This window comes from Malaya genurostris, chromosome 3 (genome assembly GCF_030247185.1).
Source record: "Malaya genurostris strain Urasoe2022 chromosome 3, Malgen_1.1, whole genome shotgun sequence".
Taxonomy (NCBI): Eukaryota; Metazoa; Arthropoda; class Insecta; order Diptera; family Culicidae; genus Malaya; species Malaya genurostris.
Window position 1 is genome coordinate 171,455,396 of NC_080572.1, and position 27,833 is coordinate 171,483,228.

At 36.2% G+C, this 27,833-nt stretch overlaps 1 protein-coding gene and 1 long non-coding RNA gene across 7 annotated transcripts in view; one reads left to right on the forward strand and one right to left on the reverse strand.

Annotated features, from left to right (window-relative positions):
• LOC131439044 (aldehyde dehydrogenase, dimeric NADP-preferring-like) overlaps window positions 1-27,833 on the forward strand; it is a 73,233-nt gene that overhangs the window by 2,986 nt on the left and 42,414 nt on the right. For all 6 annotated transcript variants that reach the window (XM_058609574.1, XM_058609575.1, XM_058609571.1 and 3 more), the window contains exon 2: window positions 14,026-14,416. In XM_058609574.1, coding sequence (XP_058465557.1) covers window positions 14,041-14,416 — 376 coding nt within the window. In that variant the 5' untranslated portion in view covers window positions 14,026-14,040. The remainder of the gene's footprint in view (window positions 1-14,025; window positions 14,417-27,833) is intronic.
• On the reverse strand, window positions 12,958-27,563 carry LOC131439046 (uncharacterized). The gene is made up of 3 exons (XR_009231047.1): window positions 27,428-27,563; window positions 26,843-27,368; window positions 12,958-13,115 (listed from the first exon to the last, which is right to left on the reverse strand). It is a non-coding gene; the product is annotated as an uncharacterized LOC131439046 (long non-coding RNA).

A 27,833-nucleotide genomic window follows, 5' to 3' on the forward strand; every position in this document is an offset into this window, starting at 1 on the left:
TGATTCTGGTATCACCAGTTTTGGCCAGGTTCCATCTACGAAAGTAAAGCTTCGTTTTTTTCCATTCCACCTCAATCACTGGAGCGGAGATTAGCTCAACCGACAAAATACAATCGAAAATAGATATAATAGTCAAAACCTGATTTGGACTTCGCGTGACATAATTGTTTTAATCATAACCACCACCTTGTTGTATTTGTTGTATTTTAATAGTGTTTTTCTCTGTGGTAAAATTTTAAAGAATTTAGAAAACTGTTGTTCGACCCCAATCGAATCGATTTATAAATGTACTGAAGTTGTTGAATTTTATCACGCCATTTTTAAGTCACTATCGCACAGACATTCGCGCAAAATTCCGATTCTAGAAATGAGCAAAACAAGTCATGATTTGGAGAGAAGAATGTATCATCGTGTTATGATAATACACCTTGATTAAAAGTTTATGATCCATTTGGACTAATATCGCCGAAATTTAAATGTAATTTAAACTCATCTCAAATTTATGGGCATAACTTCAGATGTGTTTCTGCTATGGTGGTGATCTATTCAACATAAGTTCAGGCCTTTTTAAAAAAAATGAAGTATGTGATAAACATTTACAGATTTGATTTCGTATTTGAGAATTCATTCAAACGATCTGGGTGGAAAAATATGGATGAATCAAGCCTCATTAACCTTTTATTTCATATACAATATTGTTCAATACAGCCTGTGCTGTTGTATTTATGAAACAAAGTTAAAGTCGCTAATAAAATGAAACAAACAAACATGTTTAATACCTAACAGCTTTACTAGAACACTAATTGGTAGTTTATGCTTTCCTTTTTATTGTATATTAAAAATGCTCACCTCAATGCTGTCAGAGATTCAAATTAGTTATTTTTGCAAGAAAATCAAAACTTTTTGTTGTGTGAAACAATAAAAAACTGGTGTTTATATTTGAGTGTATGCTATATGTATATATATATATATATATATATATATATATATATATATATATATATATATATATATATATATATATATATATATATATATATATATATATATATATATATATATATATATATATATATAAATATATATATATATATTTATATATATATATATATATATATATATATATATATATATATATATATATATATATATATATATATATATATATATATATATATATATATATATATATGTATATAATACGGTGGGATAATATAGTAGTATTTTTCCAAAAGAAAATCGGTAACCGATACACCCGAGATCCTAAATCAGCCCATTCATTTCCAGTAATACGAGAATGGCCGGGTACCCATAAGAAGTAAACAGCATTTGAAATGCTGAGGTCTTCAATTTGAGTTCGACATGCGATCACTAGATTCGACAGTGAGTCATTCGAACTGAGTGCTTGTAAGGCTGCCTAACTGTCGGAACAAAAATAAATACGTTTACCACAGATCCTCTGCTGAAGTGCCGATTGTACTCCACACAGAATTGCGTAGATTTCTGCTTGGAACACCGTACAGTATCTACCAAGTGAATGAGACTGCTCAGCCTCATTTCACGACAGTAGACACCAGCACCAGCACGACCATTCAACAGAGAACCGTCCGTATAACAAACTATGTGTTCATCAAGTTGTCGTTCCAGACAACCAGACAACCATTCCTGACGAAGAGGATAGCTCACATTGAATGTTTTGAAAGGAAAACTGCACGTGAGAGTTAGGTCACTAGGAGCGAGTAAATACTCATCCCACGTAACCATTTGAGACCACAAGCGAGTGTGGCTGGTAGCATAATCTAATGGGTTACTGTTCCAAAGCCCTGTAACCCCAAGACGGTATGCACAAGATAATGCTTCTTGTTTTAGGAACACATCTAGTGGTTTAATACACAGTAGCGCCTCTAGAGCAGCATTAGGAGTTGTCGTGAATGCTCCTGTCATCGCCATTAGGACCATCCTTTGGAGATGATTTAGCTTTGACTGAACTGTCGCGACTTCACCTTTCTGCCACCATACAAGACATCCATATGCTAAAATTGGTCTAACAATAGTTGTGTAGATCCAATCAATGTATCTGGGTTTGAGTCCCCATGATTTTCCAAAAGCTCGTCTGCATTGGCCGAAAGCCATGCAAGCTCTTTCAATCCTGAAGTCAATGTGAGCAGACCAATTCAGTTTTGAGTCAAGAATAACCCCGACGTATTTAAATTGATCGACCACAGTGACCTCTAAACCAAAGAACTGCAACGGACGAGCTCCTGTAATTATCCTACGATGAGTGAAAAGCACCATTGATGTTTTGCCCGGATTTACAGATAATCCAACCTGACAACACCATTGTTCAACAGATCGCAGGGCTTGCTGCATTAAATCATAGAGAGTGTTAATGCTTATACCGGTCATCAATATATGATAATCGTCGGCAAAACCATAAGTCGGAAATCCAAGGTAATTAAGTTTTCTTAACAAACCATCAGCGACTAGGTTCCATAAAAGTGGGGATAGTACACCACCTTGAGAACACCCACAGACACTCAGCTTTCTAATCTCTGCTTGCCGAAGCGATTAACAAAGAAGTCGATTGCTAAGCATTGCGTGTATCCAGTAAGGGAAAAACCCAAGATATTCCGTTCACGACTGCAATGTTTAACCTCCTGCAGCCATTCAGCCATCGGCACGGAAATACACCTTGACTTAGGAGTTCCTATTTTTGTGGCCTTTTAAGACATGGAACAGGAAACCAGTGGATCAATTCTTGGTAAAAAATAATTCCGCCGGATGCCACACGGCTTACCTGTTTGGTGGACTTATACCACCGGTACAGGTGGACCGTAGCGTTATTCTTAGCCAGTTGGGAAACCGCTACCGACACTACACGGCTATCTAGGCTGCTCAGAGAGGGAAGTTGACATTGATGGTCAACTTCCATGGATGGCCGAGCAGCCGGATGGGAAAGCTGACTTTTCTACAAAAAAATCGAGTGGAGATCACCCTATAAACTCTAAAAATTGATGCATATATTATTCTTCTTAAGTGACAAACCATGTACCAAAACTTACCGTAAAGACACAAAAAAGTCATGTAAATTATGTTAGTTCGCTTTAAATAGCATCATCCATATCTTCTAAACTATATGATATAGAAAGTTTATGTTTTCAGCAAAGTTATTGGATTTGAGTTTGTCTAAAACCTTGTCAAAGACACCGAAAACCTATTTCTTCAAATTAAAAAGTTAGACTTTTTGTGGCTTCACAGTGAGTTTTGTAGCATGGCTTGTCACTTAAAAAGTATCTTCATACTATGCTGAGTAGCTATCGTGAAAACATTAAACAACTCAGATCAACCGTTATAACACAATAAAGAAAAGTCAAATCATATTACGACCACTAGCACCAGTGGTTAATGAATAAGTCATTGTTCGGACCTTCCTCGAATGTTTTCTTGCTCGTTAAATTTCCTACGAAAATAATACATGCGCTGTTTTTTAGAGTCTGTGATCTCCAGCTAGTTTTTTTTTATTTTTGTAAAAATCCATTTCCCCATACTAAACCCCACACAAAATTTAAACCTCCGACGCAAAAATATAGTTTCACCGATTGAACTAAAATTTGGCAAAGTTCTTATGAAGACGAAAAGCGAGAAAATAATTTTCTTTATCTTTTTCCTTTACAACCTTTTCCCACCCTACTGTATGTTCTGCTGCTTTCCACATAACACCACGTGTTTCCCAAGGGAACCATCTCGGACCACTTCTATTTGTGCTATTCGTGAATTGTCTAGCTATGTCTTCCTTTAGAGTAATATATGTCGATGATCTCTAAATCTACAGAATCATCTCATACCATGTAAATTGCTGTACACTACAAATTGACATTGAACGAGTCATATATTGTTATGAGAGAAACGGTATGAGTGCCAATAATAATAAATGTAGGGTACCGGAGGTATTTTGCCCTCTCTAATATATTTTGGTCCGGCGTTCATGCTTCTGGTTATGATCAAAATGAAGTACAACTTCATACCTAATAACCTGTTCAAAAATAAAATAACCTTTAACATTCTGAAACACGATGTTTTTCATTGTGATTACATCCCGAAGTTTGTACGTCTGACCAAATTATATTAGAGTGGCCATACATTGTCATAAAAATTCGACGTCATTCGACGCTACACTAAGATTCAACAGTTTCAATGAGACTTCCTTTGAATCCATTTACTTAGAACTTTGTTACAAACTTTAACGTATCCGTTATTCCTGCATTCTTTCGTTGGATTGCGTAGTTCTTCGTCTCTCCTATGGACTCTACCTCGAGTTACTAGCGGAACATATAAGCTGGAGACCTTTTTTATTTATAGCAAGAATCACTTAGATTTGATGAATGTTCAATAAAAGCAACAACAGCATTAGTATCGTAAGCTTATTAGACATTTTTTCCAATGTTCAACTATTTTTGGAGGTATACATACTTTCTAGCTAACGTTATACTCCACATCAACGTATTCGTAAAATCTCAATGAGCCCCCATCCGTATTTCTATATTTGCAGCCATGTCATGGTCAACTTCCATGGATGGCCGAGCAGCCGGATGGGAAAGCTGACTTTTCTACAAAAAAATCGAGTGGAGATCACCCTATAAACTCTAAAAATTGATGCATATATTATTCTTCTTAAGTGACAAACCATGTACCAAAACTTACCGTAAAGACACAAAAAAGTCATGTAAATTATGTTAGTTCGCTTTAAATAGCATCATCCATATCTTCTAAACTATATGATATAGAAAGTTTATGTTTTCAGCAAAGTTATTGGATTTGAGTTTGTCTAAAACCTTGTCAAAGACACCGAAAACCTATTTCTTCAAATTAAAAAGTTAGACTTTTTGTGGCTTCACAGTGAGTTTTGTAGCATGGCTTGTCACCTAAAAAGTATCTTCATACTATGCTGAGTAGCTATCGTGAAAACATTAAACAACTCAGATCAACCGTTATAACACAATAAAGAAAAGTCAAATCATATTACGACCACTAGCACCAGTGGTTAATGAATAAGTCATTGTTCGGACCTTCTTCGAATGTTTTCTTGCTCGTTAAATTTCCTACGAAAATAATACATGCGCTGTTTTTTAGAGTCTGTGATCTCCAGCTAGTTTTTTTTTTATTTTTGTAAAAATCCATTTCCCCATACTAAACCCCACACAAAATTTAAACCTCCGACGCAAAAATATAGTTTCACCGATTGAACTAAAATTTGGCAAAGTTCTTATGAAGACGAAAAGCGAGAAAATAATTTTCTTTATCTTTTTCCTTTACAACCTTTTCCCACCCTACTGTATGTTCTGCTGCTTTCCACATAACACCACGTGTTTCCCAAGGGACCATCTCGGACCACTTCTATTTGTGCTATTCGTGAATTGTCTAGCTATGTCTTCCTTTAGAGTAATATATGTCGATGATCTCTAAATCTACAGAATCATCTCATACCATGTAAATTGCTGTACACTACAAATTGACATTGAACGAGTCATATATTGTTATGAGAGAAACGGTATGAGTGCCAATAATAATAAATGTAGGGTACCGGAGGTATTTTGCCCTCTCTAATATATTTTGGTCCGGCGTTCATGCTTCTGGTTATGATCAAAATGAAGTACAACTTCATACCTAATAACCTGTTCAAAAATAAAATAACCTTTAACATTCTGAAACACGATGTTTTTCATTGTGATTACATCCCGAAGTTTGTACGTCTGACCAAATTATATTAGAGTGGCCATACATTGTCATAAAAATTCGACGTCATTCGACGCTACACTAAGATTCAACAGTTTCAATGAGACTTCCTTTGAATCCATTTACTTAGAACTTTGTTACAAACTTTAACGTATCCGTTATTCCTGCATTCTTTCGTTGGATTGCGTAGTTCTTCGTCTCTCCTATGGACTCTACCTCGAGTTACTAGCGGAACATATAAGCTGGAGACCTTTTTTATTTATAGCAAGAATCACTTAGATTTGATGAATGTTCAATAAAAGCAACAACAGCATTAGTATCGTAAGCTTATTAGACATTTTTTCCAATGTTCAACTATTTTTGGAGGTATACATACTTTCTAGCTAACGTTATACTCCACATCAACGTATTCGTAAAATCTCAATGAGCCCCCATCCGTATTTCTATATTTGCAGCCATGTCATTCATTATTCCACAATTCAAAGATATAACCAAGTCGATATGATGACTCTCTGATGACAAGGGATTCTTGAAGACTTCATCTACTCAGCAAATTTAGGATCTCGGGTGTATCGGTTACCGATTTTCTTTTGGAAAAATACTACTATATTATCCCACCGTATTATATATATATATATATATATATATATATATATATATATATATATATATATATATATATATATATATATATATATATATATATATATATATATATATATATATATATATATATATATATAATACGGTGGGATACTATAGTAGTATTTTTCCAAAAGAAAATCGGTAACCGATGCACCCGAGATCCTAAATTTGCTGAGTAGATGAAGTCTTCAAGAATCCCTTGTCATCAGAGAGTCATCATATCGACTTGGTTATATCTTTGAATTGTGGAATAATGAATGACATGGCTGCAAATATAGAAATACGGATGGGGGCTCATTGAGATTTTACGAATACGTTGATGTGGAGTATAACGTTAGCTAGAAAGTATGTATACCTCCAAAAATAGTTGAACATTGGAAAAAATGTCTAATAAGCTTGCGATACTAATGCTGTTGTTGCTTTTATTGAACATTCATCAAATCTAAGTGATTCTTGCTATAAATAAAAATGGTCTCCTGCTTATATGTTCCGCTAGTAACTCGAGGTAGAGTCCATAGGAGAGACGAAGAACTACGCAATCCAACGAAAGAATGCAGGAATAACGGATACGTTAAAGTTTGTAACAAAGTTCTAAGTAAATGGATTCAAAGGAAGTCTCATTGAAACTGTTGAATCTTAGTGTAGCGTCGAATGACGTCGAATTTTTATGACAATGTATGGCCACTCTAATATAATTTGGTCAGACGTACAAACTTCGGGATGAAATCACAATGAAAAACATCGTGTTTCAGAATGTTAAAGGTTATTTTATTTTTGAACAGGTTATTAGGTATGAAGTTGTACTTCATTTTGATCATAACCAGAAGCATGAACGCCGGACCAAAATATATTAGAGAGGGCAAAATACCTCCGGTACCCTACATTTATTATTATTGGCACTCATACCGTTTCTCTCATAACAATATATGACTCGTTCAATGTCAATTTGTAGTGTACAGCAATTTACATGGTATGAGATGATTCTGTAGATTTAGAGATCATCGACATATATTACTCTAAAGGAAGACATAGCTAGACAATTCACGAATAGCACAAATAGAAGTGGTCCGAGATGGTTCCCTTGGGAAACACGTGGTGTTATGTGGAAAGCAGCAGAACATACAGTAAGGTGGGAAAAGGTTGTAAAGGAAAAAGATAAAGAAAATTATTTTCTCGCTTTTCGTCTTCATAAGAACTTTGCCAAATTTTAGTTCAATCGGTGAAACTATATTTTTGCGTCGGAGGTTTAAATTTTGTGTGGGGTTTAGTATGGGGAAATGCATTTTTACAAAAATAAAAAAAAAACTAGCTGGAGATCACAGACTCTAAAAAACAGCGCATGTATTATTTTCGTAGGAAATTTAACGAGCAAGAAAACATTCGAAGAAGGTCCGAACAATGACTTATTCATTAACCACTGGTGCTAGTGGTCGTAATATGATTTGACTTTTCTTTATTGTGTTATAACGGTTGATCTGAGTTGTTTAATGTTTTCACGATAGCTACTCAGCATAGTATGAAGATACTTTTTAAGTGACAAGCCATGCTACAAAACTCACTGTGAAGCCACAAAAAGTCTAACTTTTTAATTTGAAGAAATAGGTTTTCGGTGTCTTTGACAAGGTTTTAGACAAACTCAAATCCAATAACTTTGCTGAAAACATAAACTTTCTATATCATATAGTTTAGAAGATATGGATGATGCTATTTAAAGCGAACTAACATAATTTACATGACTTTTTTGTGTCTTTACGGTAAGTTTTGGTACATGGTTTGTCACTTAAGAAGAATAATATATGCATCAATTTTTAGAGTTTATAGGGTGATCTCCACTCGATTTTTTTGTAGAAAAGTCAGCTTTCCCATCCGGCTGCTCGGCCATCCATGGAAGTTGACCATCAATGTCAACTTCCCTCTCTGAGCAGCCTAGATAGCCGTGTAGTGTCGGTAGCGGTTTCCCAACTGGCTAAGAATAACGCTACGGTCCACCTGTACCGGTGGTATAAGTCCACCAAACAGGTAAGCCGTGTGGCATCCGGCGGAATTATTTTTTACCAAGAATTGATCCACTGGTTTCCTGTTCCATGTCGTAAAAGGCCACAAAAATAGGAACTCCTAAGTCAAGGTGTATTTCCGTGCCGATGGCTGAATGGCTGCAGGAGGTTAAACATTGCAGTCGTGAACGGAATATCTTGGGTTTTTCCCTTACTGGATACACGCAATGTTTAGCAATCGACTTCTTTGTTCATCGCTTCGGCAAGCAGAGATTAGAAAGCTGAGTGTCTGTGGGTGTTCTCAAGGTGGTGTACTATCCCCACTTTTATGGAACCTAGTCGCTGATGGTTTGTTAAGAAAACTTAATTACCTTGGATTTCCGACTTATGGTTTTGCCGACGATTATCATATATTGATGACCGGTATAAGCATTAACACTCTCTATGATTTAATGCAGCAAGCCCTGCGATCTGTTGAACAATGGTGTTGTCAGGTTGGATTATCTGTAAATCCGGGCAAAACATCAATGGTGCTTTTCACTCATCGTAGGATAATTACAGGAGCTCGTCCGTTGCAGTTCTTTGGTTCAGAGGTCACTGTGGTCGATCAAGTTAAATACGTCGGGATTATTCTTGACTCAAAACTGAATTGGTCTGCTCACATTGACTTCAGGATTGAAAGAGCTTGCATGGCTTTCGGCCAATGCAGACGAGCTTTTGGAAAATCATGGGGACTCAAACCCAGATACATTGATTGGATCTACACAACTATTGTTAGACCAATTTTAGCATATGGATGTCTTGTATGGTGGCAGAAAGGTGAAGTCGCGACAGTTCAGTCAAAGCTAAATCATCTCCAAAGGATGGTCCTAATGGCGATGACAGGAGCATTCACGACAACTCCTAATGCTGCTCTAGAGGCGCTACTGTGTATTAAACCACTAGATGTGTTCCTAAAACAAGAAGCATTATCTTGTGCATACCGTCTTAGGGTTACAGGGCTTTGGAACAGTAACCCATTAGATTATGCTACCAGCCACACTCGCTTGTGGTCTCAAATGGTTACGTGGGATGAGTATTTACTCGCTCCTAGTGACCTAACTCTCACATGCAGTTTTCCTTTCAAAACATTCAATGTGAGCTATCCTCTTCGTCAGGAATGGTTGTCTGGTTGTCTGGAACGACAACTTGATGAACACATAGTTTGTTATACGGACGGTTCTCTGTTGAATGGTCGTGCTGGTGCTGGTGTCTACTGTCGTGAAATGAGGCTGAGCAGTCTCATTCACTAGGTAGATACTGTACGGTGTTCCAAGCAGAAATCTACGCAATTCTGTGTGGAGTACAATCGGCACTTCAGCAGAGGATCTGTGGTAAACGTATTTATTTTTGTTCCGACAGTCAGGCAGCCTTAAAAGCACTCAGTTCGAATGACTCACTGTCGAATCTAGTGATCGCATGTCGAACTCAAATTGAAGACCTCAGCATTTCAAATGCTGTTTACTTCTTATGGGTACCCGGCCATTCTCGTATTACTGGAAATGAATGGGCTGATGAGTTGGCTAGAGCTGGTGCAACGAATGATTTCGTTGGTCCTGAACCAGCTTTACCACTTTCAACTAGTTGGATAAAGCACAAGATTCGTTCTTGGGCTGCATCCGAACATGCCAGCTACTGGCGCAGCTTGCAAACTTGCGCTCAGACAAAAGCATTTCTACCAGATTTAAATCTGAAAATGTCAAAGTGTCTACTGCATTTCTCCAAGTATCATTGCAGTATTCTGGTCAGAGCTCTGACTGGACATTGCAAACTCAATTATCACATGGCTACTATTCAACGTGCTGAGTATTATTCGTGTGATTTGTGTGAATGCGATTATGGTACTTCATATCATCTGATATGTAACTGTCCCGCATTGACGCAGCTACGTATCCGGGTTTTTGGTTCTCCATACATGGTTGAGTCTGTGTATGCGGAGCTAAAATTGAAGGATATTCTCTCGTTTCTCACCCAATGTGGTAAGGAGCTATAGTCAGAAGGGTTCATCGTTCTTCCTGGAGTGAATGAATCCCTTCTGTATTCACCTTAAATAGGGTTTAGCAGATTGTTTGGCATCCTTTGGGGGGTACCGAATTTACTTCTGCTCGTACATACTGGAATCAGGAATCAGGAATCAGAACAAATTGGCTCAAATGGCACGTTCCCCTTGATATTTGAATCCCTTAGGGGTGCAGAATTTACTTCTGCATTTATGTGTTTTTGTGTCGTCAATTTTTCCCATCCTCCTAGTCCAACCCTTACCATTTCCTTTCAATCCTTCCCTCTTATATATCGGGAAAATGATGCTAAAAACAAATTGATGGCAAGGCACAAATCTCCAAATATCAAGGGGAACGTGCCATTTGAGCCAATTTGTTCTGATTCCTGATTCCTGATTCCCATACTAAATCCCATACAAACTTTAAACCTCCGGCGCGAAAATATAGTTTCGCCGATCGAGCTAAAATTTTGCATAGTTCTTACCCAAGTAGCAAACATTGTTCTAGTACTGAATTTATTAACTCTTCTCGCAACGATTATGCGATTGGAAAAGCGCACTTTTCTTGTATGATGTGTAACAAGCTTCTTGTTTCATATGTTTCACGACAGTAATATTTGCTAAGTGGAAACCGGAATTTAGGCTGCTCAAATGCTCTTGTCGTACAGTCAGTTGAAAAACCGAATGTGGAACTTAATCCATTCAGGTTTTTGAGTTGGTTCCACAAGCAGGAATATGAATGAATTTTACATTCCTTACAAAAACGTGTTGAATCAATTGTCTAACTTATCTAATAAAAATAACCGATATGAAGCAATTGTGAAACATGCCAATTATAACAAGTTTTAATTGCTACTTGGGTATGGGACTCAAAATTTAGATGGAACTGAAATCTAAATTTTGTCCTACCCTAATGGACTGTCACAAACAGAGGTACTTTGATTTTCGAGACACGAAAAATTCGAGTTTTTTATCATCCTTTTCTTATTTTAAGTTTAAAAAATCATCCAGGTCGGGGCTCGAACATACGACAACTGGCTTCTAAGACCTGCGCCCTGTGCGTTGAACCGCTTACCTAAGATGAGCTTGGGTCACATAACTCATTTTATGTTTTCCCGAAATGTCTGCTTTCTGGACCTTTTTTTACTGTGGACTTTTTTATTCTTCAGTACAATCTCCATCTAGAGCGATACACTTACTCATCGGTCCTCTAACATTTTGATGCTCTTTGAAAAAAAGAAAAAAGTAAATGGATAGGTGGCGAGACATTTTTTTTGTGAGTGCGGTTGTCAATTTTCTTTTTTGGAAAACAAAGAACAAAGTTTTATTTCATATTTACCAAAACCGGAATATTTGATAACATGGAGAAATTGTGCTACGTACCCGAAAACACCACATATAGAAATGAAATAGAATCTTGAGCCATGTTTTGTTCCGATGATTACTTCCGTCGATCCTGGCGCCATACTAATTTTTTTTGAGAAAATTACAAACACAACCAAAACCGCCCTACCTCTCCACCAGTGTTAATTTCTACATCGTGATATCAATTTTCAGTTCAAGAACAACATTGCACATATCATATCAATTGAACATATCATATCAATTGTATGGGTGTGCAGTGTTACCATTTTAGCGCGCACGAATTTGACATTTCTCTCATCTACTTAAATGTATGCGATTCGATGTGGACTCGCTATTCTCTCGAAAAAGTGTATTACTTATGATTTGTTCGTAAAATGTGAGAGCTGGACATCTTGATAATATGATGTCTTTGATTATAGGCAGACTAATTTAGTCATCGAGGAAAATCTAGTTGTCAAATATATCCTGATTGGATAAAATTTCGTGTTCTAACGGTATCACTGAAATGACTCCCCGCTGTATGGGCAGCTAGCCGAATTTGATAAAAACTCTACAGTGCTTTTGTGTGCTTTGAGAAATGATAATGAAATGAATGAGAAAGCGATATTTCGGGCACTCTTGCTTGTGGAGCTTCGAGTTCACACATTACATTGAAAGGAAACTTGAGTTTTTGGTACACTATTAACTCGCTTATCATATCATAAATTTTCTGGCAAATTTATAAGCAAAAACGAATTTATCTTGAGGACATCTCTACGAACCGTAAATATATAAATTTTCCCTAAAACTGTATTTTAACATCTGTTTTGTCGTACATTAGTATGTATTGTGGCTACCTCGCGAGAACCTCTATATAAACGATAACCTTTGCGAACGGCACTTTCGTTCGAATAAAATATTATTGTAATGTCGTTATGCGGGAGTTCAGAGTTCACTATAACTGTCCTCAATTCGATTCGAAAGCTGTTTCCGATCGTAAGTTTTACTATGACGCATAACTGTGAATGATAGTTTGTCGATAGATTTAACTAAAATAAATAATTTCGCAATTTTTTAACCTCACCACGTTGGATTTTCAATGTGTGTGTGTGTCAAAGATAAATTTTTTTCTTTCGGTTCACAATCGGTCTTTGTTTTCCAATCCCAATGATTAGTACAATCGTGCCCAATAGTGATTTGCTATGAATTTTTTTAATATTTTTTCGGAGAGAGTTTTTTCTAGAACAATGGTAATCTGTTTTTTAAGAACAATGAAAATCTGTAATTTATGAAGCTTAATTTACAGTAAAATCGTATTTCCAGGGTTTTCAATTAAGTGTTCGTGCCATTTTTTATTCCATCTGTAAAATAAGTGCAAAAGATTATGTTATTAATTGTATTGTGTTTCTCATATAGAAAAATTTTTTTGCCTTTCTCATATAGTAAGGTTATGCAACTAATGTAAAAACCGACTTTTAAACCGAGGCCCGGAGGATCGAGTGTCATATACCATTCGACTTAGTTCGTCGAACACGCAAAATGTAATTTTGAGCGATAATGCAAAAGCGATAAGGAAAAAATCTTCTAAATTTGGTTCAAAATTGTTTCAATTTGTAGGATGCATTAGTTGCTGGTCAAACGAATCGATTTCTGCTATGTCGGTTCCCAGTGCCCATAGTTCAGGAAGTACCGGAAATAGTGGTCAGGATACAAAAACAGAACTCTCTTTATTTTCTCAGTGACGGCTGAGTAGATTTTCTCAAATTTAGTTTCAAATTAAAGGTTTTATGGTCTCATAGACAGCTAACTTTTATTCGGATGCGACTTCCGGTTCCGGAACAAAAAAAAAGTATAATGTCATGTAGAGCAAAAATGCCAAAGAATACGAAGAAAACTTTTTATAAATTGTGCCAGTGTGTGCTCAAACAAACCTTTTTTATTCTTATTCAAGATTCAAATAAAAGTTTTTTGAAGAATGCTTTAGCAATATTTATTAAAACATCAGTTATATGAGAAATGCAACATTACACCACTAGGTGGATTAAAACATGTTTTTATATTTCTGTTATATGGCATTTAAGAAGTGTTTTTTCACATATTGTGGGATGTTCATTTAAAAATTCTTAAATACACTTCAGCAAATCGCGAACAATATGTTTGATCATACGTATGAGAGGAACATTTTATTTAAAGAGAGTTAGAGAGAAGACAAATTAAAAACTAGATGAGGTAGGATAACTATTCATTCTTACCTTACTTTCTATTTTTCAGATATTCCAATGAAACATGGTTAACAAAGCCGAAAGTAAATCCAAATCGGCGGAAGTGAACGATACACATTTATTCGGTGAAATTCCGGGAGGGGTAGCCACTGAAGACAATGGATCACCCGTCAAAATTTCATCACCACGTTCCAAGTCTAATTTACACACCGAGGAAATAGACAATGATGAAAGTTCAGGAATTGCAAGTACTGTGAGCAGCATCATGAACATCGACACCGAACAAGGCATTAACGTTAACGAAACCAATGGTGACTTATTTACGTCAACACGCGGTGTAATCGAAAGTGCTCTATCGATCAACGGCACTGAAAATGCTTCCGGTGGCGCTCAACAGGATAGCCTCCGGACTGTTGTGATTGACATCGAGAGTGATGAAGGTAAGGTTAGTTTGCAACATTGCTTGTAAATCTCAATCAATTCACGCATTGCATATTTTTATCTGATTATTAGCTATAAAGAAATCAAATTTCCTTCGATAGATCGCTGCGCAGTGCGGATGGTTTGTGACTTCAACCTATCTTTTTGTTTTTGGTGGCGTCATCTGAAATACGCTGGTGAATTTAACAGACTTATTTACTGTCAATTAGATTTCGTTTAAAGTTCAACACCAAACTGTGAATGCATAACAATTTCTTTGTTTCTCTCAAATTCATTCTCCGCACTAGTCACAAAACGATGAGCTCACACGCTGAAAGCTTCATATTCACATTACTTTGTATACTAAAATACAACTGAAATAATTAACCAGCTAAGCACTTACTACATCAATGTGCTTTCGAGTAAAGCTTATCTGAAAAGCTTACTATGCCATGCAACAAGGTAGGTTTGGAACGTGCAACAATTTAAGCTTTGTATGCTATGTCATCTAGCAGCCATGAAGCGCAGTGGTGTAGTGCAAAAAGGGGCGTGTGTAAATATTAGAATTAGTTGGGTTATACCAGACCCTGTCAGCTTGGAGAGAAATCAATCTTCAGTTCAGCAGTGCAATCGCACGGCATCACATTCAACAGATCATGTCAAATGTATGGGTGCGCAGTGCTGCTATTTTAGCGCGCACGAATTTGAATTTTCTCTTCCCTACTTCTATGTACGAGATTCGATGCGGATTTGCCTGAGGGCGCCATGATCGCGAAGAAGGATGTTGCCAATGATTTGTTTGGGAAATGTGAGAGCTGGATAGCTTGTTAATATGATGTCTTTGGATATACTCAGATAATTGTTGAAATACGAATTCCTGATTATCCCGTAGGATCTTGATATGGCATTATTCGTTATTATCTTATTGATTTTCTCGAGACTTCCCACTCCACTCCAGGAGTAAAACCCTTGTACCACCTTCATCTGAATCTGCCGATTTCGATTTAACATATCGAAACATCGGGAACCGCTTGGTCAGTACTATGGAAGCATATTAACAAGAATTACGCATATTTGAGTCGTTTGGTTTTTTCGCTTTGCTAATGAATTGGATATTCCGGGTGTTTTGAAACGGCAACGAGTAGTTCCGCTAGAACTGATAGCTAGAATCCGAAATCACATGGACAGTTACATTTGGGTTCTCATTAACTTCAACTTAACGATCTTAAAAATCCGCCAAGGTGGTTCATTTCTGATCCGGACGGTTCTAGTTTGAGAAATGTTTTTTCACCCGCTATTTGCAGATACTGCACTTCTTAGTGACAGCCCGGTTTCAATTCAGCGTGTTTCACATAACGAACAACTAATTCGACGTGAACATTTCAAAAGGGCCTTAAAACAATTGACAGATTCTCTTTGTTTACTTTCTCTTTCGATTATATCTGCGTTATTACGCAATTGTTCATTACATGTATGATACTATTACAAAGCTGGAGATATTTTCTTTCATTCTATATGCAAATTTGGTAAGTGAACGTGAAAATTTAGGTGTTATTAACAGAAGAGAAAGTAAACAAAGAGAACCTCTCATTCGTTTATGTGCCCTTATGAAATGTTCACGTCGAATTATCGTTTTCCATTTATTCTACTTAATCGAATACAAACAGTGTGGAAATCAACTTTCGAACCGAAGCACCAAGTGTCATATACCATTCGACTCAGTTCGTCGATATAGAAAAATGTTTGAGTGTATATGTGAAAAAAATGGCACAACTTCTTTTTCTCAAAGATTTGTTCCAATTTATGTAAACCTAATTTCAAATGCAAGGGATTAGGAATCCATAAACACTTCTAAATTTTATTTAGATCCGGTTTTCGGATTCGAAGTTACAGGACGATTTGGGCAAAAATGTCAGTATCAAGAACGTCTTTTTTCAATAACAGGCCAAAAAGACGAGGATTCGGTGAAACTGATGAGTAATATAGTCTAGTTTACCGATTTTGTTAGTTGATGGCAAAACAGACTCATTTCGGCAATAGTAACTCCTGGTTCAGGAAGAAATTGTCATTGAAGCTTACTCTGATTTATCGCAGACGGTTAATCCAATTTTCACAAATTCGGATTTAAAAGAAATACTCTTATGGCCTCCTAGCTTACTATGAAATTGCAGCCGAATCCGACTTCCGCTTCCAGAATTATGATGTGAAAAGTGTTGAAAATTTCAAACTGTCATTCAAGATGACGGATTAAAGAACTGAAAAGTTCTCATTGGCGTTGTTTCATTAAAATATTGTTTGCCTTGCTCTATTATGATAATTTCTGACACGAATGTGGGCTTATTATTGAAAGAAATTCATTCAGATTGATTTGTGTAGTTCACAAAAGAATGCTTCAGCGCTTACGTCACATATTCGGCAGCATTTCTTAAATCAAATGGATCAGCAAATATCACATTAGAACTTGATCATTGGTCATTTTCTGAATTATTTGGTTCATCAAATATACGAGAAAATTGAACGGTAATGAGTTGTTTTGCTTGTATTAATTATACCATTATTTCTCCGGAACCAGAAGTGATAGCCATTTGATCTTAGATCCTAATTATTGACCCAATAGTAGTTTTCAACGATCGTAAGCCTGTTAAGATCGGTTCAATTATCTCCGAGAAAATTGAGCGGTAAAAAAATTTGTTTGAAAGGTGCACATACATGCCTACACACAAACATATACACCTACACATACAGACTCTTTCCGATCTAGTCGTGCTGAGCCGAATGGTATAAAACACTACGGGTCTCCGGAGCTCCGATCAAAAGTCAGGTTCTCCAGCAATTCCATTACCAACAGAAAAGGCAAAAACAGAAACTGACTCATGGTAGTTTTCTAGAACAAACACATTTCATGAAACTGTTTTGGATTCGTACTTCTCAGGGTCGTAAATAGTTCGATTTTCAGTTAATAAAATTAAAAAAAATAGGTTCGAAACTGGCTTCAAACTAACGGTTTGACAACAGTTAGGGTGGAACACGGGATTAGATCACAAACAATTGTCTAAAATTCTGATGTGGAAGTTGCATCAATATCTCATATTACTGGCAATGAGAAAGGTATCATTACACCACTAGGTAGTATAAAAACAGGGTTTCAACATTACGATAAGTGAAACTTTATGAAAAAAATTTTTTTATCCAATAGGTCATTTTGTGTTTTCTATCCATTTAGTCGGTTATGTTTCAGTTGCTTGTTATTTTGATTGTCAAAATAAAATATTTACTATAACGGGTTGTTATGCTATCGTGTCGCTATTAAATGGTGAAAAAATTCTATTAACTTATTCACTGCTATTTTTTTTAGGACAGAAACTGGGATGATCTACAAAACAGAATCAATGAAGCATCGATCATAATAACATAATTCTGTACATACCGGTTTCAGGCTTCCACGTTTTTCCAAACATGTGCCCAGGGTTCACATCAGATACTTACTGCGGTAATTTCTTTGATTCACATTCACATGTTTCGTTTCGCTCTTTCATTGCTCTCACACTACTTTACATAGTAGTGAAATGAAGCAAAATTATAAATAATTGTCGATTGTAAGCGGACTATACATGCAAAACTGGCGCGACTCAGGATTCCATTCAGTTAAGACAGCGTAACGACTTCCATTGGATTTGGGCAGTTTAGTCTCGGTAGGTAACTTTTCGCACGCGCACGCGTTTTTCGGTGTTCTGTGTAGAACCGTCTTCCATTGAGGGCTCGACTGGATAGTTTCGGACGCTTGTTGCAGTACTTCGAGTTAGGAAATTTGGTATGCGCATAGATCGAAACATAAACTGTGTTAATGTTGAGTGTCAATTGATGTGGATGCCGTTTTGTTGCTGCATTTGCCGAAATATTGTCCAATTTTGTTACTAGTATGCCTACGATAGCGGACGAAAACACATTGTTTTGGATTTGATAACGAATACAGTTTATACTTTACACATATATTGTTTCTGTTGGTGGCGTTAATCGAAGGAATCGAATCATGCGTACATACTTGTGTATGTACATACATTAAAGAATAATGTGTAGAGCCGCCGATTAAAGGTTAATTGTCAAAACTATTTTTATCTTCGCTATAGTAGCATGTGGCAGCTTTGAAGTGCGTAGAAAATGGGCGCTGGAATCCTTCGCGATATTTTGGTGTAGGTGTCATTCCTGACACCTTTATTTTATTTTCAGTTAGTTCATTTGTTATCCTAACCAGTATCAGTGCAGTCAGCAATAAATATCATTGTTGACCATATTTTTATTTTCATTAAGATGAGATGCCGCCACTCTATTTACAAACAATCTGTGACTACTAACTAGAACTATAATACCAGCAAGGGAAAAGAAGAAATGAAAACAATGAATATTTCCTTTACATATAAAAATAGGTATAGCATTCGCTCAAACTTTGGAAAAGATTTTCGATGCACGAAGGGCCGATTGTCTGATACTAATCGATTCAGCGCAACGAGCTGAGCAAATATCCTTGTGTGTATGTATGTGTGCGCCAAATTAAGATGAGTGTTTTTCACGGATGGCTGGTTGCAAATGAAAGGGTAATACAAACTTTCTTGTTAAAAATTGCAGTTTTACCTTTTGTTATATACATAAAAAATAGGTATAGAATTTGCTCAAATTTTAGAAAAATTTTCCGAGGCCCGAAGGGTCGAATGTCATATAAACACATGGATCAATAAGTCCCGAGACTAAAGCAGAGATGGCGCTCGTAGTAAACCAGTAACCACGTCTTTCTAGAGTACTAACCTTTGCTTGAAACGGGTCAAAATTTTAAGTCGATCCGACCAGAAACAGCTGAGTTATCGAGGTTGGAGTAAAGTCGTTTTGTAGTTTGTTTAAAAAATGGAAAAAACCGAGTTTCGTGTTTTGATAAAACATTTTTTTTTAATGGGTAAATACACCGTGCAAGCGAAACAATGGATTGAAAAATGTTATCCGGACTCTTGTCTATCAAAAGCAACGATTTGTCGGTGGTTCGCCGAGTTTAAACGAGGTCGTACCGACACAAATGACGCGGAACGCTCGGGTAGACCTGTGGAAGCCGTTACACCGGAAAATGTGAGTGAAGTGACAAAAATTATAATGAAAGATCGTAAAGTTAAGCTCCGTGAGATTGCTGAGATGACACAGACATCATATGGAAGTGTATTTACTATCCTTCATGAAAAATTGAGCATGAAAAAGGTTTTTTCCAAGTGGGTGCCGCGATTGCTTTCGATGGAACAAAAACAAGTCGATGAAAACAATGGCGAAATTGAACGAATTGGGCTTTGATCTGCTTCCTCACCCCTCCATACTCGCCAGATTTAGCCCCCAGTGACTACTGGCTCTTTGCTGATCTTAAAAAAAATGCTCCAGGGAAAAAGATTTGGCTCAAATGAGGAGGTCATCGCTGAAACTGAAGCTTATTTTGAAGCGAAAGATAAATTTTTTTATAAACATGGTATTGAAAATTTGGAAAAACGTTGGAACCATTGTATCACCATAAAAAATGATTATGTTGATGAATAAAAAAAAATTTGCAAAAAAAAAAGTTGTTTCCATTGTTAGTCTCGGGACTTATTTATCCATGTGTTACCAATCGATTCAGCTTGACGAACTGAGCAAATGTCCTTGTGTATGTGTGTGTGTGTGTGTGTGTGTGTGTGTGTGTGTGTGTGTGTGTGTGTGTGTGTGTGTGTGTGTGTGTGTGTGTGTGTGTGTGTGTGTGTGTGTGTGTGTGTGTGTGTGTGTGTGTGTGTGTGTGTGTGTGTGTGTGTGTGTGTGTGTGTGTGTGTGTGTGTGTGTGTGTGTGTGTGTGTGTGTGTGTGTGTGTGTGTGTGTGTGTGTGTGTGTGTGTGTGTGTGTGTGCGCGTGCGTGTGTGTGTGTGTGGGTGAGTGTGTGTGGGCCTTCCCCTGAACGCTATTAAATGGTTTTGAGATCGGATCTTAACTTTTTCAGTTATTCGGAGTTTTATGTCAAAATTTTCTGTTATTTCACAATATCTGTCACTAATGACATTGAAAACAGAATATGTTTTTTGGGCTTAGATTCCGCATGGTAATAGCTGTCCGACAAGATTGTCTAAATCCGTCCATTTTTTTAACGGAGATATCGCTATTTTTGTGTAATCGATTTTTCGCCTTATTCCAATAGTATGAGTTTTACTCGCTTGGTGATACACCGATATTTCGGAGCACGATTCTCAATACTGTTTTATGGAATTGTTTTTGGTACCTCAAAGACTATGCACAGAACCCTTTTGCATGACGTTTCCATTTTAGCACGGTTCGTGTTTGGCACTGTAATCGTTCGAACATGACATATGTATTAGAAAGATATTTTCAAATTCAAAACAATTTTCAATCTTTGTATTGATTTATACTGCTTGCAACAATACTTATAATACCAAACTTGTGTAGAGTAAACCGAATGACCGTTAAAGCTTCAAAATGTTCTGTTATTTCATTCACTCGCGTTCATTCACGTTCTATGATTGAATTCAACCACTCGATCTCACAAACCGTTCTTAGACGAGAATCGTATATAAAATACTTGGGAGTCATCTTGGATTCGAAAATGAATTACAAACAGCACATTGAATATACTATCAAGAAAGCCTCGAAGCTGTTAGGGATCGTCTTTCGTGTGACGAAAGACTTCAAAAACATATATTGCCTAAAAGCATTATACTGTCCTTTGGTCCGTTCTACACTAGAATATGAAGCTGTTGTTTGGTCACCCTACTATCAAAACGACATTCAACACATAGAAGCTATTCAACATAAATTTATTCGTTTTGCGCTTCGCCAACTACCATGGAGAGACCCCCTAAATCTTCCGAGCTACCAAGATCGTTGCAAGCTCATAGATCTCGAGCTACTGTCCGTCCGCAGAAATGTATTCAAGGCAGTCTTCATTGCTGATCTTTTCCAATCACAAATTGATTGCTCGGAGCTGTTATGTTTGATATATTTTGATATCCGTCGTCGTTGTCTTCGAGCTCATCCTTTCTTACGCATTCCTTCCGCTAGAACAAACTATGCCCACAACGAGTTATTTGTCAGCATGTGCCGACTGTTCAAGTCATTTCGACTTTCATCTAATCCGTGATACTATCAGGAAATTGTTTTCTCGAACACTATCTCTTTAAACATTTATTGTTAGTTTTAAGAATTTAAATATGTAGTTATACTAGTTAATAACATGAAATGTATTATTTGGATATTATGTAATCTGTTGGTACAAAAGATGAAAAAAAGAACACAATTTCTTACATTCTTATACCATTCGAAGAAGTTCGTCGAGAGAATCAAATTCGTGTGTGAAAAATAATTTCAAGAATATTTCTTTGAGATGGCTTAATTGATTTCTACGAACTTAACTCATATGAACAGTCGTATGCTCCCATATAAGGTTTCTGCATTTCATTTAGATCCATCTTTTGGTTCCGGAACTTCATGATCATGTATGTAATAAAATTAAAACATTGTCATTTATTTTGATAGTAGATGGCTGAACCGATTTCGTCCATCTAGCATTCCAATAAAAGATCTTAAGGTCCCATAAAAAACTGCTTGTTTTTTAATCAGACCCAAAAAACTTATTTCAATTTTAACGGTATTCGATTTTCGATCCCGGAAGGTACCTAAAATTTTATGTGGCTCGCACTACGATTTCTTTAAGATGGTTACATTGATTTTTAAAAACTTCGAATTTAATGAAATCCATTAGGCGATTGACCCGCCTTTGTCTACGCCGATTTCCGAATTCCGTTTCCGAAAGTATCGGAAATAGAGAAGCTAAACGAAGGCCAAAACGAATTTAATAAACAAAAATTCAAATTAAAAAAAACTCTTGGTTCCATACAAAATTGGTGAATTTTATCTGAATCATACTTCCAATTTTGAAATTACAGGGCGATGAGTTTTTAAAATCCAGATTGTCATAGAAGAAAACGACACCAAAAAATCTTCAAAGTTGGCTTCAAAACTATTTCAATTTATTCGTCATACTAATTCATGGACATACGAATTATATTGGGTTATACCGGTCTCTGAATACCGTTTCTGGAAGTACCATAAATACCGACAAAAGCTTTATAAAGGAACTCACTTCTACATCTCATGAAATGTCTAATCGATTTTCACACGTTTAGATTGAATGGAATAATTTTAGGGTTTCATACAATTTCTATCTTCGATTCGTCTTGCATTTCCAAAATTACAAGGTCAAAGTGATTGAATTTTCAAACTGTCGTTTAAAACGACGGACGTTAAAATGATTCCATGAAAACCTAAAACATCGAAGAATATTCACGCAAAAATCACATGCGGATTGATAAAAAAATCATATCACTGCTAGGTGGATTAAGCACGTTTTTTATAATGTCTACCTTAAGTACTAATTATGTTTTCAAGGTTAGATACCTTATCGTGATATCTATCAAACAAGCCATAGATTTTAATAATTATTAACGGAGATATCGATATTTTTGTGTACGTAATTTTTTCGCATTGTCTAAGATCGATGAAATGACGCTTGGCTGCAGAATTAGACAGGATTTCCAATCCAATCGTTTCTGAGCAATAGAAAAATTGAATACCGTACTCTCGAGCATAGTATTTTGTTTGGTTTTAGCATGGTTCCATTTTGGCAACGTAATGGTTTGGAAAATCACGAAAACCTTTGAATTTAAAGTGATAACTTATTTATTTATTTTATCGATTGATCGATCGACTAAATTGATTGTAACTGCCTTCAATTATTACCACCGTAAAATCTCAATATCGTATTACTCTAATATATTCGAGAAAATGCGTATATTTAATAATTTTTTGTCCTATTTATTTGAATACTGCAATCGATTACCATTCTTTCTAGCCACAATGTTCGAGTGACAACGAATATTGATTCAGAAAGCATGTGAATCTATAAAGAAAGGTACCACCGCACTGCTAGGTGAATAAAACCCGTTTTTAGATCACATTTCGATTGTGAAGCCGAGGGTTGCTTTTTGCCTTTCTCATATAGAATGGTCATATACCATTCGATTCAGTTCGTCGAGTACGCAAAATGTCTGTGTGTGTATGTGTGTGTGTGTATGTGCGTATGTGTGTATGTAACGTTTTTTTGCACTAACTTTTCTCGGAGATGGCTGAATCGATTTTCACAAACTTAGATTCAAATCAAAGGTCTTGTGATCTTATACAAAATTCCTGAATTTTATTTGGATCCGACTTCCGGTTCCGGAATTATGGGATAAAATGTGCAAAAAATTGTGAAAATAAGTGCACTAAATTTTCTCAGAGATGGCTGAACCGATTTTCACAAACTTAGATTCAAATGAAAGGTCCTGTGGTCCCATACGTAATTCCTGAATTTCATGCTTACCCGACTTCCGGATCCGGAAATATAGGGTAAAGTGGGTTAAAAATTGTATACCATCACTGAAAATGGAGAAAAACCTTAAAAAATGTTCTAAATCGACCTCAAATATTTTCCAATTGATAGTTTTTATCAGTAGACGGTCAAACCAACCGATTTCGGTTATTCTTTCAAGAATCGCAGTACTATATATGATAGTATGATTAATATTAGAAAGGCATCATTACACCAATAGGTGGATTAAAACAGGTTTTTATGCTTGCTAATCCGCTCGATTCAACAATGGGGGGCGTCAAATCATTTTTTGCCCCGGGCGCCTATTTTCTTAGGTAAGCCATTGTATTATATAAACGACTAGGTTGATACACACTTGAGTTCATCATGACGATTTATTCTATTGTAATAGTGATGGATGTAAATATAGTTTTAGTTTTGAAAGAGGCTACAAAAAGCGATATTGTTTTATTTATTTGTTAACTAGGATTTATTTCAATTGGAAAAGTTTTAGTTGTTCATTTATAATAATTTTCTGACAAATAATTACATAATACATTCAACTTAACGAGCTTGAAATTAATGAAGAAATGATTTCAAGTCCTTTTAAAAAGTGGAATTGGCGAGTGTTTCGACTTTACAAGATTCAATTTTCAGTCTTGTGTGTGTGATTTAATTTGCAGTCTATTTCATTCATGAGAATTTTTCCAGTTGCTATAAAAAAAATTAATAATGTATACTATATTTTGGGGTGAAATTCTTTCAAATAAGTTTCTACGATGGCCGGATGTGGAATCATATTTTTATTTTCACTTTCGCTTGTGCCATGAATCCGATGTTGTATGGTCTGAAACCTGAAAACATATATTAGACATGCACTAAACGGCATTTTACTTGTTAGATGTTTCTCTATGGTCGGAACTACAACCAAAAATATTAATTGTTATTAATAATTAAGAGCTCAAAAAAGGGTCGGAAATAAGAAAATGACCGCTATTTTGTTTTTTCTCGGTGGAAATTCTAGTTTCAGCCATAGTCAATTCGATACAGAATATGAAACTTTTTTGCTTTTTGCATTCCGATGATTGGTTTCCAAGAAATAATGACACCCACTAACAAATCGAACGAGTTTGAGTAGCTGTTTTCAGACCCGCTTTTTTGAAAAAAAAAGAATACAATTTTTTATAAGCTTAATAATTATTTCTCAGAAATAAGTGAAATTAAAAAAAAACCATGATTATTGGCCTACGAATAGAAGTACGAAGTTTTGGTTGACTCAATTTTTACCTTGCGTGATTCTTGGACATTAAAATGTTCATATTCTATTATTCTGAGCACCTAATTGATGCCATACTTGCAGACATGGGTAATTAGAAGTTTTTTGCTTCTGTGACAATTTGTGACAAAGGGGGATTGGGAAGTCAAAAATCGTCAAAAAAGCGTGACGTCTTTTATGGACAGCCCCTAACTAAAACCGATTCGTTTGGCCATAAAAAACAGATTTTATCACAGTTTCAAAGAGTTCTTACGTTCTTTGCATCGTCATTTTAAACGACACTTTGACATTTTCAACACTGATCTCCCTAAAATACCGGAATCGGAAGTAGGGTCTGGATAAAATTTAACAGTTACCTATAGAACCATTAATTTGAATATACGTTTGTGTAAAACGTGTTTGCCATCTCTAAGAAAAAGAGGAGAGTTTCTACTTATCATAATTTCCTATACTTCCGGAATCGGAAGCTGGGGACCGGATTTATTGAAGGTCAATTATTACTGTTTAAATCCATCTAATTGTGTAAAGAATAACCGTTTTTAGGTGTTCTGTGTAGAACCGTCATCCATTGAGGGCTCAGCTGGATAGTTTCGGTCGCTTGTTACAGTACTTCGAGTTAAGGAATCGGTTTAATTGACCGTTTACTGATAATGACTACCGATTGGAGTAGTTTCGAGACCGATTTTGAATTTTTTCACGCTTTTTGTTTCGCCCCTTTAAGGGCTGGTATGAAATTTTTAACATATTTTACCCTATAATTCCGGAACCAGAAGTCGGATTCGGTTGAAACTCAGGAATTTCGTACAAGACCGCAAGACCTTCCATTAAAAACTAAGTTTGTGAAAATCGATCAAACCATCAATGAGAAAAGTGAGTGAGATCCATTTGAGAAAATATGACCACTATTTCCTGTGCATCCGGAATCAGAAACTGGGAACTAGGATAGCCGAAATCAGTTTGTTTGGCCGTTTACTGATAATGACTATCGGATGGAGTGCGCTTCTTTTCACAAGACCTTGAAGACTTGAAGAAGTTTTTTCGTGCTAGGAACATTGAAAAACAAAAAATACCACACTAAGACTAGCTCTTTCCAGTACAAGTGTTGACGACTCTTTCAGCGTAATATGCAAATCGCCTGCTATACAACAAGGAACTTCTGAACGAATTAAACTATTACAGTTGGACGATCAATCATGATTTAGAAACATAGAAATGCTTGCATTTGTTTGTTTTTGATCTTGGACTCTTCATCCATCCATGTGTGGAATATATTAAAAAGATCGGAAATAGTTACATTCGCTCACATTTTACTAGCCTTTATGAATTGAATTGAATTTGGCGATGAACATAGTTAGGATAATTTGCGCCGGGGTAAAATAATATACCGCCCCTATCGTATGGGGGATCGGTTTAACGAGCAAACAACGCTCTCTCGATTTCCTTCACTACCGAAAACCGAAAAAACGGAAAAAATGTTGCGCCGTGAGCCCGCCACTTTGCTTCAATCTTCCAGATCTTAATTCAAGAAACGTCCTCCAAATATGTTTTTATATACACCATATAAAACAGAATATCCACCAAATCAACCAGTCAACTATTCAAGTGATAAAATAATCATAAACTTCAATTAAGAACCGAACGATGTTGCGCTTATATCTGAGATGCATCAACATTGCAGTGATCGAAAGGCAAAAAATACAATGATGTTAAGTTTTAATAATTTCAAATTACGTTTCTGATATTCATGCTGCTTACCAATTCTGTGTTTATACTGTTTTGTGTGTCTGTATTAATATCCTGTGAATTTAAATTCCATGGTTGTATGATTCACTGCTTCTATTCATGATTCATTGAAAATGATTTGTTAGCCGTATTACTGCCAAGAGATTTTTGAACTCTATAATTAAGTTGTATCGTTTTTTCATGCGGTCCATATTATTGAATTGGTGCAAGCCATGTATTCTTCTGTTGGTTTAGAGTTTTCTATGATTTGAGGAATATAAAATCTATTTGCTGTTCTTAAATTTTTAATTTAAAATCTATCAAAGTTTCCAACTGTGCATTCCTTGGCCTATGGCATATGGAGCTTTTTGATCTCAATTTTTATTTTACAGATTGCGTTATAAATTCGTAAGAAGTATATAAAAGTTAAGTTATGATTCCAATAGATTTTATATTACCTTCAACTCTGCACACAATAATCCTCAAAGTATCATCATCACATTTGAGATAAGTTTATCACCCCTTGCATGGGATAATCCTCAGACACGCGTTGGTGTACCTGAAAAAAAAAAAAACGCGTAAAGTTTATACCACGTTTTCTGGTGATCATTTTTTTACATAACACTGGTAGGAAAAATGCAAACTCAGCCACAACGTGGGCACAACAAAAAGGCACAGCAGCAAGTGAACAGAAATTGTACATTGGATTACTCAATTCGTTATTACTAGTATTCATGACTCGTCTAGATTGAAGTGCGCGCAATATCGTATCATCGCGTCATATGAGGGATCTCCTGCCAGTCCGGCTCATACCGTACAAGTGTGCATGTGATCACCGATCGGGCTTCATTCGTGAGGATTGCCTGTATGTCGCGGGACAGAATTACGTTCAGTTGCGGTTGAGAATTTGTTCAGTGCGCATGTCCACATTTCGATCAGTGTCCGTACAGTGTTTGTGTTGGTTACGAATTCAGTTACTTCACAATCTACAGTGAATCATTTGGAAGATTACAGTAGTGAATTG